The sequence below is a fragment of the Myxocyprinus asiaticus genome, chromosome 46, assembly GCF_019703515.2.
Source record: "Myxocyprinus asiaticus isolate MX2 ecotype Aquarium Trade chromosome 46, UBuf_Myxa_2, whole genome shotgun sequence".
Classification (NCBI taxonomy): Eukaryota; Metazoa; Chordata; class Actinopteri; order Cypriniformes; family Catostomidae; genus Myxocyprinus; species Myxocyprinus asiaticus.
The window spans coordinates 10,475,350-10,494,843 of record NC_059389.1 but is presented as its reverse complement, the minus strand read 5'-3'; the positions used below and the strand labels follow the sequence as shown (position 1 = coordinate 10,494,843).

At 36.8% G+C, this 19,494-nt stretch overlaps 2 protein-coding genes across 3 annotated transcripts in view; one reads left to right on the top strand and one right to left on the bottom strand.

Moving 5' to 3' along the window:
* LOC127435982 (septin-7-like) overlaps positions 1-11,888 on the top strand; it is a 37,840-nt gene extending 25,952 nt beyond the window's left edge. For both annotated transcript variants that reach the window (XM_051689845.1, XM_051689844.1), the window contains exons 7-13: positions 69-161; positions 489-585; positions 6,889-6,940; positions 7,282-7,407; positions 7,530-7,665; positions 7,769-7,914; positions 9,565-11,888. In XM_051689845.1, coding sequence (XP_051545805.1) covers positions 69-161; positions 489-585; positions 6,889-6,940; positions 7,282-7,407; positions 7,530-7,665; positions 7,769-7,914; positions 9,565-9,604 — 690 coding nt within the window. In that variant the 3' untranslated portion in view covers positions 9,605-11,888. The remainder of the gene's footprint in view (positions 1-68; positions 162-488; positions 586-6,888; positions 6,941-7,281; positions 7,408-7,529; positions 7,666-7,768; positions 7,915-9,564) is intronic.
* Positions 11,712-13,500, bottom strand: LOC127435983 (C-C motif chemokine 22-like). Its single transcript, XM_051689846.1, has 3 exons — positions 13,242-13,500; positions 12,056-12,173; positions 11,712-11,919 (listed from the first exon to the last, which is right to left on the bottom strand). Exons 1-3 carry the CDS (start codon positions 13,309-13,311, stop codon positions 11,853-11,855), a joined length of 255 nt encoding a protein of 84 aa, XP_051545806.1. The 5' UTR covers positions 13,312-13,500; the 3' UTR covers positions 11,712-11,852.
* Positions 13,501-19,494: the final 5,994 nt, after the last annotated feature.

The following is a 19,494-nucleotide window of genomic DNA, read 5'->3' as shown; positions in this document are numbered from 1 at the left end:
ATAATTTTAATTTTTGGGTGAACTAACCCTTTAAGTTCTTCTCAAGCATACTGTCCTCTCATCATTAGATTATGAAGGAGATCCAGGAGCACAAAATCAAGATCTACGAGTTTCCAGACACAGAAGACGATGAGGACAGCAAACTTATTCGCAAAATAAAGGTAGACACATTCTGTCAGTTGGAAGGGATATTTCACCCAAAATGATATAATTGTTATTGTTTATTCACCCCCATGTTGTTCCAAACCTGTATAATTTTTTTGTTTCATAATTGTCCCAACAGAGTTCACAATGATTTTTTTTCCAAGGTCAGCTTGAGGTTTTTATTATTGATCAATGCATGCTGCTACAGAGCTAATTTAGTTGTTTGATCCAGCCGTGACTAAAGTTCAAAGAGAACCTTCGTCAGACCCCCTGCGTCTGTTCACTTACTCTCTGTGTGTGGTCGATACAGGCTCTCTGTAATTAACTGTGGTTTGTACCAACAGGAGAAGATGCCTCTGGCTGTGGTTGGTAGCAACGTGGTGATCGAAGTTAACGGGAGGAAAGTCAGAGGGCGCCAGTACCCCTGGGGCGTGGCAGAAGGTACGTGCTGAATCACAATGACCTATTTGAGTTTGTTGTGAGGACTGAAACATTTTTAGTGTATAGTTCACTTAAAAATTAACATTCTGTCCTATACTCACCCTCACGTTGTTCCAAACCCCTGTGAGTTTCTTCTGTGGAACCCGAAAGGAGTCATTTTTAAGAATTACAATAAATCGGGACTGAAGCTTTCAAGCTTCAAAAAGGATGCAAAAGTACCATAAAATTGTTCATATGACTCGCACCCTATATTCCAAGTCATCTGAAGTCATTTGATTTGTTTGAGGAAAAAGATAAAAATGCATGTCTTTAGTCACTGATAATCTTTCCATTCAGTGAGCTGTTAACTGCTGAAAATTGAGTCAGTGAGTTGAACTCGAGAACCGAATCAGTCCGATTCGTTGGTGAAACATTCAGACCAATCCAATTATTCATTTTGCATCCTTTTTGAAGCTTGAAAGCTTCAGTCCCCTTTCATTGCAATAGCATGGAAAACAGTTATAAAAATTTCTGCTTTTATGTTCCCCAGAAGTAAGAATGTCATAGGGGTTTGGAACAACATGAGGGTGAGTAAATGATGATAGAATTTTCATTTTTGGGTAAACTAGCCCTTTAAATGAATGGAGGTGTTTTGATGCAAATTAACTGAATGCTGGTTTCAAGAGGATTGCGATACGTATGCATGGGTTTGCTGGAAGATATCCCTCCCAGGTTGAGTGTTCCACTGGAGGGATTCTGGAAAAGGGAGGGGGACGAAGTGTATCCTGAAAACTTTAGTTCCACCAGTTTCAGAACGTCATGGAGTCCTTGTTAGAAAATGAGAAAGACTGTCACCCCCTCTTTTCATCACAAGCCACAAATGACTTGTGGTGTTACTTTTCCCCACATTTCTATCTTTCTTTACGAAGCTCCTCCCTGAGAAACTTTTTTCATTTTGAATTGTTGTTTTGTGGTGAGTGAGTGTGTGTGCTTTTTTTCCCTCGGTTGTTTACTTGTCATTCTTTTCTCTTTTTTTCTTTCTGTCTGCTCTTTTTCCACGACTGACAGAGGGCATTATTGGTAAACAAAACCATTTCTCATTTGTACGCTCTTCTTCGTTAAGGCCCCCCTCCCCCCCACCCCACCCCCCCCTTCCTCTTACACCTTCTATGCTGACTCTATGCTGACTGTCAAATTTGTGCTCGATAAATAGTCATGGAGCAACCTATAAGCTGCAGTCCCCATAGAAAATAGCAACACTGCTCTCTAACATGTTTATAGGTTCTTTTTTATCCCCTTTTCTCCCAATTTAGAATGCCCAATTCCCACTACCTAGTAGGTCCTCGTGGTTGTGCGGTTACTCACCTCAATCCAGGTGGTGGAGGACAAGTCTCAGTTGCCTCTGCTTCTGAGACAGTCAATCTGTGCATCTTATCAAGTGGCATGTTGTGCATGACACCGCGGAGACTCCGCATGTGGAGGCTACCCAGGCCCCTGTTTATAGGTTCTTAATTACCCCTTATCGACAGTATTCCTGAGTCCCATGATGCTTTGCGGGTGATGTGGTCAGAACTTCCGATTAAGCCTAAACAGTCGTTATGTTATGTACTAATGCAGCATTAAAAATGACAGAAACTTGAGAACAAATGATCACAGAATGATAGCGAGGCGATATTGTTCTTCCCCACCTATCTGTTAATGATTATGGGTTGAGGATGATGGCCAAATATCGCAAAAGAAGCATTTAAGTTATTTTGTTGAGTCTTTATCCATCGATGGAAGAACCTGAGCAGTCTAACCTAAAAAGCGATATAGCCTATTAGCGCCTTCACAGCTGTAAAGTTGGACATGTTTTGAGAACTGTAGATAATTATGTTTATTTTAAAGCATATATTGAGTCTAGTCAGAACCTGAAGAGTTTGTTGTACCGAGATGATGTACTTACTGCAGATACAGGGGAGGTCCAGACAGCAGGACGCTCGTGTATTACAGGACTCAGGCGATGAGACTGTCATGCTGCCTTTTTTCAGATACTATACAATTAATTTGTGGGAGATTACTGTGTAGTAAACTCAATCTAGCTTTATAATTGTTAGTTTACATACATAATCTCCGTATCTAAATGCTATAACATTCATGAAATATTTTAGTGTTGACTGAACAACTGATCCTGTTGATAGATTGAATTTATTGTTTTGTGTAGGAAATAACGATGTATTAGCAGCCACACAATAAACTGTACCGTCCAAAAAGAACTACATGCAATACTAATAAACATGTTTATTTGGACATACATTATAAACGTTGTAAACAAAAGTTCAATGTCCTCTGTAAAGCAACTATAAAACAGTATGTATAATTAAAAGCACTAGCTGTACAAATAAATTTAATTGGCACTGAATTAATGTCCACACTGTTTTCCAAATCACCTTTTCCCCTTAAGGGAAGACATGCACAATCTGCAAAGACACTCAAAAGAAAGTGAACTGCAGGCAGGAAAAATGCAGGAAAGAAGAAAATCAGAATACAGTTAATTTCAAACGTGATAAAACTTCTCACTACTGTACACGTCTCATCTAATAATTATGGTCTTCCACTGTAGAATTTATCCATTTAGCATCACAGCATGAAAACAGCTGAAAACATTGTCACTACTCACAGACAGTTCAGGAAAAACACCATTCCTTTTTACACTCGTAAAAAAGTAAGAACGCCATTTCAAAATATGTGAAGCAATCACAAAAAAAGATGTTAAATAGAAATGAACAAACTCTCAAAATGTCTAATGAACTTTCAGCACTTGTACACATACCTGTAATGCTATTGTTTATATGTAATTCGTTGCGCTCCATTTCTCGACGTCTATCGTAGACAGACCCCCGTAATCCCCGCTGTTGACTTCTTGCTAATAAAGTGAAAAGAGCACACAAACAAACTATTCCAAAGCTTTTTCAAACAGTTGTTCCTATTTAATCATTCTGTAGGCAGCTGATGGAAGAAACAGCATCTGGGACTGGAACGCTTTGCTTTGCGAGTGGTTTCTGATCATAACATTGCTGTTTTAGATAAAAACTTTAGTTTCTCTTGATTATTAGGATAACCATCAACTGCACACATGTCCGGGAAATTTTAAAGACATCTTATAACATTTAAAAAGCAAGAATCTATCTGCATGACACACAAGCAAGCAGTGACCGGCTTCACACAAAATGCCAAACAATCGCACTTCTACTAGCCAACCTAGCGAAATACTGTGGACTGAGTGAATATTGTGGATACAGGATTGGGCGATATATTTATAAAAAAATAAAAAAAAACATTATATTGTAACATTTGTCAGTCATTTGACAATATTCAGTATATACAGTAGCCCCAAAAAGTATTTGGACAATTTTGGACACTTAATTCACACTTCAAATGTATGAAAGGATGCCAGACCTTTTCTTAGAACTAGGCTCACTTAACTTCACTTGGCAAAAAGTAAAATATGTGTATTATATTGACATAAAATATTGATTTGTGTTGAAATTGTTATTATGTTAGAAAAAATAAATCATGTCTCTAGAAACATCTGAATTCCACCTATATACTGTGTAATACAGCACTATTTACCTACATACACTCACTGAGCACTTTATTGGGAACACTATGGTCCTAATAAAGTTCCCGACATGGTCTTCTGCTGTTGTAGCCCATCCGCCTCAAGGTTCGGCGTGTTGTGCATTCTAAGATGCTATTCTGCCCACTACAATTGTACAGAGTGGTTATCTGAGTTACTGTAGCCTTTGTCAGCTCGAGCCAGTTTGGTCATTCTCCTTTACCTCTCTTATCAACAAGGTGTTTCTGTCCTCAGAACTGCTGCCCACTGGATGTTTTTTTTTTTTTTCTCTCTGAGTCAACTCTAGAGACTGTTGTGCATGAAAATCCCAGGAGATCAGCAGTTACAGAAATACTCAAACCAGCCCGTCTGCACTGGAGTTCGCTAGTTCGAATCCCAGGGCGTGCTGAGTGACTCCAGCCAGGTCTCCCAAGCAACCAAAATTGGCCTGGTTGCTAGGGAGGGTAGAGTCACATGGGGTAACCTCCTCGTGGTCGCTATAATGCGGTTCGTTCTCAGTGGGGCGCGTGGTGAGTTGAGCGAGGATGCTGCGGCGGATGGCGTGAAGCCTCCACACGCGCTATGTCTCCGTGGCAACGCGCTCAACAAGCCATGTGATAAGATGCACGGGTTGATGGTCTCAGACGCGGAGGCAACTGGGATTCATCCTCCGCCACCCGGATTGAGGCGAGTCACTACGCGACCACGAGGACTTAAAAGCGCACTGGGAATTGGGCATTCCAAATTGGGTAAAAAAATTTTTTTTTTTAAAACAGCCCGTCTGGCACCAACAATCATGACATGGATGAAATCGGTGAGATTAATTTTTTCCCCATTCTGATGGTTGATGTGAACATTATCTGAAGCTCCTGACCCGTATCTGTATGATTTTATGCATTGCATTGCTACCACATGATTGCCGTATTAGATAATTGCATGAATAAATAGGTGTACAAGTGTTACTAAAAAGTGCTAATTGAGTGTTTATTTTTTGTAAAATAGTTCAAATGTAAAATGCGGCGGACAGATTTCCGTGAACACTTTTGAGCGAAGACGTATTTTCTAACTGATACACGGAAATGAACAGTTGAAAAAAGTAATAAGCTGTTAAAATATCTCTTAATAGTGTCATACAAGACAAGGAGAGGATGAAAATATAGCAACTTGGCTAACTTAACAGTATGGTCTAGGCCACGTAACTGGCAAAATTAAAAGTGCCTTCAAATCACCAAGATATCCACGATATTGCTTCCTTTTAAATCGCAATATACTCATCACGTATATGTCATAAAAATGTAATATACTGCCCAGCCCTACAGTACCCTTATGTTAAAACAAAACCTTGTATCCACACATGCATGTCTCCCATTAACTATTTCCAACCCCCATTTTGGATGTAAATACATTGAGGGGGACAAAATGTACCTTGTGTCAAGGGTCAAAACATGTTTTTTTTCTACATAAATGTATTTTTGGTTACAGTAGTTGAACATTGTTAGTCATAAGCATCTTTGCCTCAGAACTCTGATGCGGGGTTGGCTAAGTGCTAATGTTTCCATCCTAACCTCTGAACAACACTATTCTAACCATCAAGCTAAAATTACCCAATATCTGATACATCAATTGGAGGCACCATCCATACCTGTCAGCATCACATGTTTTCTGTTGTCGTCGCATTAAAAATAAAAACATTCTTATAAAAACTACAAATCCCATGATTCCTTTGGCTCTATGGCTCCGCCCCTTGTCCCTCCTCCCAGCTCCATTTGGCTGGTGTCTCTCTGCTTGTCATTGCTGTCATGTAACCCTTCCTCCAACACATCATTCTTAGATTTATTAGCCCATGAATCACAGGTTTTGTGGGGGTTCCGACAGGAAAGACTTTTGGCTCCTTAGTCCCGCCCCTCCAACTGCTCTCTCGCAGGTAGGTGGTTGTAGCAGATGATTGACGCATGGGGTGGTCAATCAGCATGAGTTCTGCACATAGGTAACGTGCTTTTCTAGTAACAGTCCAGTTTAGACTTAAAGGAGAATAAGGGACTGTAAAATCACTTCCATCCTTTAACCATCTGTAAAAAAGCAGTGTCTCTGGTCCTTTTCCAGAATCCCGTGTGATTGACAGTTGTTTGATCATGCTTCTAAACATGTGATCTTGCATATGATCACATAACAGTGGTTTGAACTGCTAACCTACTTTTTTATTTTATCTAATTATCTAATTAAAAATTATTTTAAACTGCCAACCTGTGTCCTTGGTTTTCCATTTGTTCAGCATATGCTTATTTGATTGTTGCCTGTTTAATTTTGTGTTGTCGATAACCCAAATGTCTGATCCTGTTTGCTTTTCAGTGTATAGTTTGTCATTGTGTTATGTTGTTTTTATGTATTTAAAAAAAAAAAAAAAAAAATTTTTTTTTAAATATAGAAGTCCAGTCACATTAAGTGTCTATCATAACTGTGTACATGCACAAAAATAACATGCATGTTCATAGTCCGTTTTTATTGTTATACTTAACAATTTGACAGCACTACATGTCATGATCCTGGAGATGAATATAGAATTTGTGATATTTCAAAAATAGAAAGTATGTTTATAAGTACTTGCTGAAAAATTAAACTGAAATTTCAAAAGTGAAAATTAAAAGTTTAGGTTTAGGCTATTCTTTAAGGTCATTCAGATGGTGTTATTGTTAATGGGCTAAAAACTTGATCTTTTCCTGTTTCAGTGGAGAATGGTGAGCACTGTGACTTCACAGTCCTGAGAAATATGCTCATCAGGTAAGAAACAGCTCATATAATATATCCAGCAGTGTGTGCGCATAGGAAATGTATGTCATTTTTGTCATTTTTTCTGAAAACCATGAAAATTCCCATCACATCTCAAATTCGGTGTTGTATTTAATAGAATTCTGTGAAGGAAATTACATTTGTAATGTTTTTAAATTACAAAAATCAATGAAGGCCTGGAAATGAGTCAAGTTTTGAAGTGACCTTTATAAAACAAAAAGAAAAAAAGTTGAAATCTGTTCGTTTTAATAAAAATCAACTCCTGCGACATGAAATTACCCGAACTTGAAATGAAATTTTCCCTGTCATCAAACTATTTGTTGCTGTTCCAGGACTCACATGCAGGATCTAAAGGACGTGACTAATAACGTTCACTATGAAAACTACCGCAGCAAGAAACTTGCGGCCGTCACCTGCAATGGGGTCGATGCCACCAAGAACAAGGGCCAGCTGACAAAGTACAAATGCAATTTTAATTAAGCTACATTTATTAACCTTTCATTATGGTGTCTCCAGTGGGTTGCATCAGAGTTATGTATTTATTTCTCAACTGTTCCTTGTTGTGATGTCACCATTGTAGGAGTCCACTGGCTCAGATGGAGGAGGAGAGGAGGGAGCATGTGATGAAGATGAAGAAGATGGAGACAGAGATGGAGCAGGTCTTTGAGATGAAGGTCAAAGAGAAGAAGCAAAAACTGAAGGACTCTGAGGCAGAGGTGTGTGGTCCACTAATGCAGTGCATCGTAATTTTAGCATTTCATTTCGTTGCTTATGTCGTGCATGTTAAACTGAGTTTGTCCTTGTTCTTCCTTGGTGCAGTTGGAACGACGTCACGAACAGATGAAGAAGAATCTAGAAGCCCAGTATAAAGAGCTGGAGGAGAAGAGACGCCAGTTTGAGGAGGAAAAAGTCAACTGGGAGACCCAGCAACGCATCCTGGAGCAACAGAAACTGGATGCATCAAAGTGAGTCTCTCTCTCTCTCCTCTGTGTTCTGCGTTCTCTCTTTTTAAAAGAGCATTTCTCTCAGTCCCTCAGACATAATTTATATATATATATATATATATATATATATATATATATATATATATATATATAATTTATATGGAATTGCACTCTTTCACAGAAGCAGATTCAAACAGATTTGATCACAAAACTTGTCCTGGTCCTATTTAACATATTTAAATTTGGGTTGTGTAAAAATATTTCCCAATGCATCGCAATCATCATTTGAACGATATCGATATTGATTCTTAAATCCAAAGTCAATCCTTTACTCTATGTGACAACCCTTCAGTACAATGAGAGGAAATCACTCGCATTTGCAACCAAATTTCATGCGACTAAAAATGTATATATTTGGCAATTGGCTGGTAAATGTTAAGATTTCACTCACCAGTGACTGTGTAGTATAGTGGTGGAGTATTCAGCAGCGAGATCCTTTCACTGCGTGTTGAGAGTAAAAGTTGCTCCGTGTAATGTGTGTCCAAAGACGAGATCCACGCAACCGATTTGTCATTAAATAATGTCTCTTTTAATACCCTTACTGTTCTGTACAGTTAGTTGTTGGTCAAAAACAACAAAAAATATACATTTAATTCTAATCATGCATAGCACAGATGAGATAAAACTATTCAAGTATCTCTCGTTAATATGCGCTCATTTACAACGCTCTTTACAGAAATGCCGGGTTTTCTTAAAGAGACAGTGCACGTGTTCAACAAATCAATGTAAATACCTGCAAATAGTAAAAATTATGCAATTTCACAATAAACATGTAACAAAATATTATATATGCAATATAATATCATATTTATTGATTGAATACATTGATTTGTTCATTTTTGAAAAGCTAAAATGCGACCAAAATGATGAAAAACTAATAAAATATAATTAGTAAATTAATATTTTCATAATGTACCTAGTTAGAAGGTCCCTTGTATAGTTAACAGCATTAGCTGGGAGAGAATTTATTTAATATGTAAGCAAAAGGGACATTATAACTGAAATATACCCATATGAATCGATATCAAATCGAAATCGGAATCGAGAGCATGTGAATCAGGATTGAATCGAATCGGGAATTCTGTATCAATAGCCAGCCCTATTTAAAATATGAAATTATATTTTGCAAAAAGAAAATAAAGCCTACATTTACCCCACAGTTCTCATTACCGTAATGCATCCTAACAGTATTACATTAAAAAATAATGCTGTTGTACAATAATTTTTTATTATTAAAATCATCAAAAAATGGCAGTGCCAAGGTAGTAGTACTATGATGTATAAATACTTATACATAATTTAAAATATATAATTTTTTCACATGAGAATTAGGGGTAAAATATGCGTAACTTTCATGAAAATGTCACAGTGTAAAAAAATCTCAATGGCCCTAAAAATAGTCTTTAGTCTTTATTTCTTACTTGTTTCTTTTCTATTTTAGTGTAAAATAGGACCAGGACATTTTCTTGACTGGTTTCTTGAGAATCACCCAGTTTCTGTCGCTCCTGAATGCACTTGACATTTATTTGTCTGCTGAAAACAGACGTTTTGAGTTCATATGAGTTATCACGTTATTCACCAATGCTTTTGTTTATTTTGTATGTTTTTCAGGACAATGGAAAAGAACAAGAAAAAAGGAAAAATCTTTTAAAGAAGCCAAGACACTCTTTTTGCATTGGAGATGCTCACATGTTCTATGACCCCACAAGAAACACATGAACACACATTATGTCACGTTAACTGCGCTTTAGACATTCGATTGCAACATTCCATACACATAAAGCTTGCGTAATGAATTTTTGTACACTCCATTAGTTTCCACGAATCACACAAAACTCTAGTGGCTTCTTCTGGTTGACTGTAGTATTACATCCCATGTCCAAAAACCATTGTAATACAGAGCGCATCTTCTGAAGTTGTTGATTAGGAGGAGGGTATTTGCAAAGTTTCCTCTGAAGCTTTATGTGGGGTTCATTCCAAGTAAGCCTGACAGAATGAGTTGTTCATTTTGAGGTTTGGGATTTTCACACATCCACTAATACGCATACATTTTCAACTTATATCAGAGTTTTTAGAAGGTCTTACGTAAGGTTTGGAAAAGTGAGAGAATGACTGATGGAGGCAAGTGAACAAAGAGACATGCCGAGTTGAATGGATGGATGATTTATGGGGTTTTTTATGCAGTTTGCATGAGAAGGATTCTAGAAGGTTCTGAGGGTGTTTCAGTGTGTGCGCCATGATGTTGTGTGTCTTTTGGGGGTCATAGACATTGAAGATCTGTTTTAACATATTATTGCACAGCTAAATTATGACAATAATATTTTTCATGTTTTTAAACCCATTTGCTGGCTGTGTACGTAGATAGTAACTTGTGTCCCTACCATAGGTGGTGTTATACAAAATGGCATGGGTGTCAACATTAATAACAATGGTCATTTTTTAAATGGATGGTTATAAAGTAATTACAATAATATTTTAGGATGTTCTTACACAAGTTGCTGGAATGTTCTGCCTTAAAAATTGCAGCCTGTTTCGGCAATTCTGTCTGCTCGTGTTTTTTGTTATATATATATTTTTTAATTGCTGTTTGGTTTTTTTATTGTGAAAAGATTGTCGAATATTTCCATTTCCAAGCTGATCTGAGACCAGTTTGGGTTTGTTTCATATAATAGTTGGTACTTGGGCTTCTGCCAGTATGGCTGGTTCTAGATCAGGGTATATTTTAAAAGAATGGTTCACCCAAAATGAAAATTGTGTCATTGTTTACCAACTCTTATGTTGTTCCAAACCTGTTTGACTTTCTTCCATGGAACAAAAAAATTATGTTTTTTTAGAATGACAGCCTCAGTCACCAGTCACTTCCATTGCATAATTCTACCATACAATGAAAGTCATCAGGTTTGCAACAACATGAGGGTGAGTAAATGATGTCAGAAGTGTAATATTTGAGGGAAGATATTATTTTTAGAGATTTCATTTTTTTCCACAACTACCCAAACAAGACACAGTCTGCTGCCTGACCTTGGACCCTTTATAATAAACTCACTCTATATTCCATATATGTACATGTGAGTCTAAGCCTCTTTGTTTCTGTAGGATAGTTAGATTGATAGCACGCAGGTTCTGGGTCTGTTACATGCCAAACAGTGCAGTTAAGTTTGCGATTTGTTGCACCAAGTAAGTGTCGCATTTACGCTAGCATGCATCTACTAGCAACGGACCAGCGCACAACTCTCAACCTACCCAATGCAAAGGGCAACAAAGAGTACTTTTATGCCTCATGTTGTGTACACCCCTATATATTTTGCAAGTTTGTCATTATGCAAGTTAAAACACTCAGTTCTTCCTGCTGTGGATTGCAAAGCCACACAGATGCTCTGAACTCTGTGTTGTTTAAGATTTTAAGTTGAACAGTATTCTAAGGAGGGAAAAACTTTCCTCAACTTTTCTTTAACCACACTACACCTCTTTTTTAATATTAGACTTAAACATGGCTCTAGACATGTTTTTCTTATAATTATTTGTATATGTATACGGTTTAAAAAATTTTTTTTTTTTAATTGTTTTTCTTCATAGTATTGATGTCTGTTATTCTTTTAGCCCAGCTGTACATTATTAAACATGAGATGTTATGCTTAAACCAAAGTCATTGTCTTTTACTGTCAGTATTTATGCTAATATACACACTCATCTCCATGCATTTTAATAATCATTTGCATTTTCAAATCTTACAATTCAGCACAGATTTTGTACAAAAGGAGGGTTAAAAGATTTTTTTAATAATGCATTGCACAGTGGAATATATATATAAAATAACTTTTATAATAAAGAGCAGTTGCATTTAGCAAAAAAAAAAAAAAAAAGCCATGATGCAGGTGTTGCATTTTAGATGGCAGGAACTACTTTATCTTCTTTAGCCAAGGCGCGTTTGGTTTCACACAAAATTCACCCCTCTCTGTTGTTACCCTGAGGGGAAAAAGTTCACATTTGCCATTTAATTTACAGGGCTGGCATAGACGAAATATACTTTAATATATTTTCTTCTGTTATTTAAGACCACAGGACAATTCTGCTTATCAATGTCATTGAGTTAAATACTCACAGAACAGCTTTGATGGGGCAGCTTTGGCTTGTCTGCTCAACATGCTTAACTTTGTTGCTTGGAATTGGGAAGTCGATGAAGTTGAAACAGCATTTTAGTGGAACTGTTAGCGCTTGAGCTGTTGGTGAGAAAACATGGTACATAACCCTGAACACAGTCCTGAAATTAAAGCAATATTCTGGGTTCAGTACAAGTTAAGCTCAGTCATCGGCATTTGAGGCATAATGTTTTGATTACATAACCACATAAATTAAGTTTGACTTGTCCCTCCTTTTCCTTACAAAAAAAAAAAATCTTAGTTACTGTGAGGCACTTACAATGGAAGTGAATGGGGCCAATCCGTAAACATTAAAATACTGTTTTAAAAGTATAGCCATTATCAAGACATTATTAATATGTCTGCTAACATGATTTTAGTAAGATAAAATCGCTTACTAACCTTCACAACTTGGTTGCCATGACAACGTAGGACAAACACTGTAATTCTGCTAAAAGGACGATTTTAACAAATGTACAGCTCAAATAATACATGAGTTGTAACAGAAGAATTAATGTAAGTGCTTTTATAAAATTATAAGCTTCACATTTCTGCCTTTAAGCCCTCAAAAAAATGGCCCCATTCACTTCCATTGTAAGTGCCTCACTGTAACCAAGATTCTTTTTTATTATTTTTTTTTAAGAAAACAAAGAACAAGCCTGAATTAATTCTTGTGTAAACCTCAATAAATATTTCTTGATTTACTATTAGCTCACCCTTCAAAATAACAGTTCTATCCCAGTAAACCACAATTAACGTGGCTGTATATAAAATATCACCAGTAAAATGAAGGCTCTTCATTGGGTCTTTGCAGCATTTCAGGCTCAGTTTGAACAATCAAGAACCATTTTTGGCATAGTTAGGTTCTTGAGTTGGGTAATGGTTCTTTGGAGATTTAAAAAAAAAGTCCTTGATGTGACATTACAGGATCTTCAGATTAGCATATTGATTTTTTGGATGTTTAAAGTGCCATTACATATGTTTTCTAAATAATTTGATAATAAATTTTTTGTCAAATTAATTGGTACTAATTGTAGGCTTGAAGCATGTAACATTACTTTGATCACCTTTAGGTGCAATAGATAACAATGTCCAATATTTAAATGAATAACTTAGGCAAGTGAAAAGCTACACAACAAGTGAACTTACGGTGAGCCTCAGAAGTCCAGGCCACCAGCAGGACCAGTCCAACGACCAGACACACACAGGTTGTCCTCATGTTTTTTAAAGATGATTTGCAGGTTTCAATGTTGAGCTGTTGCAGATGTCTGAGTCAATTAGAGTCTGCCTCCCCTTTTAAATGCTTTATAGTGTGCACAGCTAGAGGAAGATAGAAACTTGATTTGAGGTTTGATAAGAACGGATATTTTTTTCAACCCCCAACCCCATCTTTGAAGCCTGTATCTTCACATCTTGTTCTTTGCAAACAGATTGTGAGAAGATAAGACGCAGGTGTCAGAGGCTTGCAGCTCATGGTGAACGTCTTCTGACATTGCAGTTTTTGATGATGCCTATTAAAAGGAAGTGATTTGCACTATAGTAGGATAATTGTAACTTCTTTTTTTACTTTAGAAATTACTTAATTATTCCTTTAACAGAGCAGTTTTCTGGGCCTTCATATGTGAAGCACCGAAACCCTCTGACTCATCTTTTTTTCCATGAGGTAAATTCCTGTTGTAACTTTTCCATCAGTGAATGCATTTGCAAAAGGAAAAAAAAGGACATGCCTTCTGACATTGGTACATATATGCAAATATAAAAGTAGAATGGAAAGTAATAACTTTGTAATAACATAAATCACTAATACTGTAAGTCATTAACAAAAATAATTATTAATGTGGGCATTAAATGAACATGCATTATATGTATCAAAGTTTCATGATCCTCCTATGAATGTGCAATGTTCATTAATGGTGTTAAAAAGTAATTTATATAATTATAATAGTTATAATATATTAAATAATTATATTTAGTTCATTTATTAAGATGATTATCCATATTGCCTACATAAAAATCCTAATTTTGCCAAGATCCAACACAAGACTTATATTTATCTCACAATGGTTTTGCTAGCATTTTTTTGTTTGCATCCTGTATTCTTTGTCAAAATAGGAGATCTACTTTCTGTCTGTAGTTGGTCTGTTGATCTGGTGAGCTGATTAACTTTGGAAAGCATTTTCCAGCATTCAGTTCTTTAATTTGTAATAAACTAAATTAAAAACAGAAAGTATAAATATGATTCTGTGTGCAATTCTAAGTAAAACAATATAAAAAAAATAAAAAGTCTTGGTCTATTTATAATAGTGCATGCATGAATCTTTAAAACATGCACTTCCATATTACATACACTTTTTTTCTCTCAAAACCATATAAAGTCATTTAAGTTTGTAATATAAACCTCTATTGGCCTGCAGATAAAGGTGATGCATCTCAGTAAAACATTTCTGTAGCTTATTAACAAAACAATGTGTGTACCCTGTTCACTGTAGTGTTGAATACACTTGAACACATAAATCGTGTCTTAAACACTTCTGACCCGTGGTTTGTCATACAATATAACATGTAAACCTCTGTCATCTGATGTGAAGCAAAGGGCACTGTATATGTCTATGTATTGACAGTGTACCTATTGTATATTTTATGATATAACACTTTTTTTTCCCCCCGAATATATTACTTTATTCAAAAATTTTAACTGCAAAATCATTCAGGATCATAAAGAAAAGCCTCATTAAAAGGATGAAAACTTTGACCTTTATATGACATGAATAAATAAATAAATATATATGTATAACAGTTTTGATAAATAAAAGACATGTATAGGACGTGTACACTCACATGCATTCTATGTGTAAGAAAATCTTACAATATTACTGTTTACCTGATGCTTGTGCCACTTGACATGTGGCGTCAATAAAACAAAACCTTGCTTGAAAGTGATATAATTTTGATTTTTTTTTTTTTTTTTTTTTTTTTTTTAAGAACTTGACACATGCCATTTTTACTATATTTTAAAGAGTTTTTTTCCTTTTCTTTATTGTGGACATCCTTTTTTTGTCATTGACCCATATGCATACCTTTATCTATAGTCATAAAAGTATCTAGCTCTCAGTAATACTTCTGAGAATGACTTGGAAATTTAGCAGAACAGAACATGTATATACCAAATTATTTGTATTTGGCTAGCTTCGCTTCTTAATTCAAAAGGAATATTTTGGCAGACAATAAATTCAGCAGAGCATCAAAGCCCCCTAAAAACCACCAACAGTGTGTGTGTTTTTCCTTTGGTATTAGCAGGTGACTTGTTACTTGAAACTTTGACTTGCTTGTTGTAAGTGTAAGTGTGACTCATAACCTTTACTAAATTGACTCTAATATACAATGTGCAAATCAGACCCTTATTAGTCACAAAGGAATGTGTTTAGAGAGTTGACTTTCAACTCTTTTTTTTTTTTTTTCAAAAAAGTTTTTTCAACACCAAGAAATTTACTTCTAGTCTCTTAAAATTATATTTTTTTATTAGTTCAAACCATAGAAACACAATACACAGAAACACAGAATCTTTACACTGGCTTCTTGTGAAATTCAGGGTCGATTTTAAAATTCAGATTTTTATCTACAAGGCACTATCTGGTCTCACGCCCCAATATATCAGTGAACTTCCACACCCTTACTTCCCCACCAAAGCACTCAGTTCTTCTGATCAACCTCTGTTGAAGGTTCCTCGTTGCCACTATAGATCTAAGGGTGACCGTGCCTTTTCTGTAATAGGTCCTAATCTATGGAATAGTCTCCCTTTCCATGTGAGGTCAGTTTCATCATTAGCCATTTTTAAATCTTCTTTAAAAACATTTTTATTCTGTAGCTTTTTAATAGATATTTGAATAGTTTGAAATAGATAAAAACATGATGTTGTATTTAAATGTTTTTATTTATTTTATTATGTTCTATAGTTAACTTTAAATCAATCTGTTTTATATCACTCTGTCATTTTGTTTGTTTGATCTGTAAAGCACTTTGGGTCAACTTCTTTTGTTTTTAAATGTGCTCTATAAATAAAGGTTGACTTGACTTGACTTGACACACACACACAAACATAAAATAAGAGCGTCTTTATTCTGAGAATCCCACCCTGCTGAAATTCACACCTACGCTTGACAATTTTTAGCATGCTGAGAAGGCTAACACTGCTCGTCAATGTTGTTTAAGATGGCCAATCAGAACAAAGAAGGTAGGACTCACTTTTTATAGAATCTAAGAGGAAACCTAGTGGATTATTCCAGCGCCACGCATCACCAAGGTCAGCAGTCAAGATTAAGAATGTTAGTGACATGTAAAATGTAAGCAGTGCTGAGTAGATTACTTCTGAAATGTAATCAGGTATACTGATTACAAATTACACAACTAAAACTGTAATCTGTTACTGTTATTTTAGATTACACTTTAATCTAGTTTTATTGCTTTTGGATTACCCATTGCATATTTTTATGAAAATCTATTAATTCATTTTAAATGTAATAAGTACCAATTAAAGGTGCACTCAGTAACTTTTGTCTTTGTGTCATCTTGGACTTACACTGACACCTAGCGGCTTGGATGCAGCATAATTTGAAATCAATAATTGTTAAGTTTCAGATGACATGGGACCTGGAATCGCAAGTTTGAATCCAGGGCGTGCTGAGTGACTCCGGTCAGGCTTCCTAAGCAACCAGTTGGCCCGGATGCTAGGGTGGGTAGAGTCACGTTAGGTTAACCTCCTTGTGGTCACTATAATGCGGTTCTCGCTCTCTGATGGGCACGTGGTGAGTTGTGCGTGCCGCAGTGAATAGCGCGAAGCCTCCACACGTGCTAGGTCTCCGTGGTAACGCGCTCAACAAGCCATGTGATAAAATGCACGGATTGACGATCTCAGACGCGGAGGCAACTGAGATTCCTCCTCCACCACCCGGATTGAGGAGAGTCACTACGCCACCACGAGGACTTAGAGCGCATTGGGAATTGGGCATTTCAATTTGGGGAGAAAAAGGGAAAAAATCCAAACAAACAAAAAGTTTCAGATGACATTGTAGAAATGTAGTGCTCACAGTCAGCCATGATTACTTTAATCATTGAATGAAAGTGTCAAATAACAGGACGGTTACTGAGATTAAGTGAGTAGTATTCAGCTGGTCATGTGATTCTATCATGGCAGCATCCATTAGGGGACCCTCTCCATGTAGATTAAAACAGCTTTTATTAGGTTACTGATATGACTGGAGTCTTCATTTTAATGTGAGTATTGCAAAATTGCAGTTAAACTTTTTAATGAGGCAGAAATTACTGAGTGCACCTTTTTTCCAGATTGACATTTTTATTGGTTGCTCCTCAAACATGACACATAAAGCAAAACATTCATATACAGAGTCAACTATTATCCCCCTTAAACCCCATTGCCCCCCCCCCCAACCCCCAACCCCCAACCCCCAACAAACATCCCTGTGGCCAAAGCCCGAGTACACGCAAAAATAAATTAAAAAAAATAAAAAAATAATAATAATAAAAAAAAAGATATATATATATAATAATAGATGTTTACTTATCAGTGTAATGACTCCCCTGCTCTTACTTGAGCCAGCACTAAAGAAAACATGTCCACCCCATATCTTCCCAAATTTTCAGCTTCCTGCAGGAAAAAATGCATTTCATGAAGAAACACAATATTATATTTCTTATGTTTAAGAAAAGAAATAACCTTTCTTCTATTTATGGGGTGCCCCAACCCATTCACATTCCATGTGGAGAGAGACAATCCATTCATATTAACATTTGACATTTTAACATATTAGAAAAAATAGATTGTGTGTCAAAACGTATAAAAAAATTATAAAGACCACATTCCAACATTAGTGCAACAATCAAACCCCGAACAAAAAAACCAAAAAAACAAAAACATGCGCATTAACCCCGCGCACAACAGCACCAACTGGCGTCCATCCCTCTAAACTCAAACAGTCCATGTACACCTACGAGAGTCCCCGCGACAACTTTGTCGTTGGATTGCTCAAGTCCGGTGTTTCTATACAAAAATTTGTAATACAGAATTACACAACAGAAGATAATCTATAAAACAAACTCCAGCCCATAAGCAGAATAAACACAAAACAACATGTAGATTTATCCACTTAATTGTTTCAAAGGTGTGTTCCTCCACAAAAAAAACTCCAGCCGCTAGCGGAACCAGCACAAAGGAAAAACAAAAAAACAAAAAAACGGGCAGTCAAACTCACTCCAGTGTCCTGCAAGAAATATTCAACAAAACCAGCTCCAGCCAACAGTAGGCATAAGCACCCAAAATGAGCAGATTCATCCACAAGCTGTCCCGAAGAAATGATATTACACAAAACAAACTCCAGCCGCTAGCCGGAACCAGCACAAAAAGAAACAAAAAAGGCGCTCAGCTTCCTCTATCAGTCAAGAGTATGTTCAATGATTCGGTCCACTAAGCGGCAACATAAAAATCACCAATGTTTTTATGAAGGACAGTGCTTACTGTGGGCATGTAAATTCTCTACGTCCATCCTTAGTATCTATTCTCAGTTCGGCCAGAAACATCAGAGAAAAAGCGATCTTCCGTTGATGTAAGAGTTTCTTGCATTTCCTGACTTGTTCACGTTTCTCTCTAGACGAATTGGCAAAGTCTGGGAACAAGACAATGTTGTGGTTCTTCCAAGAAAGCTTTCCTTTACTCCTCGCCTCGCATAACACAAGATCTTTATCAGATGATCTCAGAAATTTGGCCAGAATTGATCGGGACCTGTCTCCCGCAGTGGATCTCCAATTGCCAGCTTATGGCCTGTTATGTTGAGCAGACTCGGAAAGAAATCGTCTAGGAATTTCACCATATCTCTGCCTCCCTCATGCTCAGGAATTCCAACAATTCAGACGTTGTTTCATCGATTATGATTCTCCAAATCCTCTAGCGGATTAGCAGCTAACTAACTCCCTCTCCGATGACTCCAGATAATCGATCTGTTTTTCGACGTCCAACAATCTTGTAACCAACTCAGAGAATTTCGTCTCCATGGACGTATTACAGCCAAATCCTCCAAGTCTGTAACAACCTTCATCCGGATTGCCGACACGTTCATCAATTCACGCCAGATTTCTTTCAGTTCACTGTCCGAATTGAATCCGGGGCTTCCGGCCTGCCGCTGCAGGGAATCAGCTTGAGCACGTAAGTGTTTTTTTTTTGTTTTTTTTTTATTTGGAATGCCCAATTCCCAATGTGCTTTTTTTATGTCCTTGTGGTCGCGTAGTGATTCGCCTCAGTCCGGGTGGCGGAGGACGAATTCCAGTTGCATCCAGCACGCATCTTATCACATGGTTTGTTGAGCGCGTTACCACGGAGACATAGCGCGTGTGG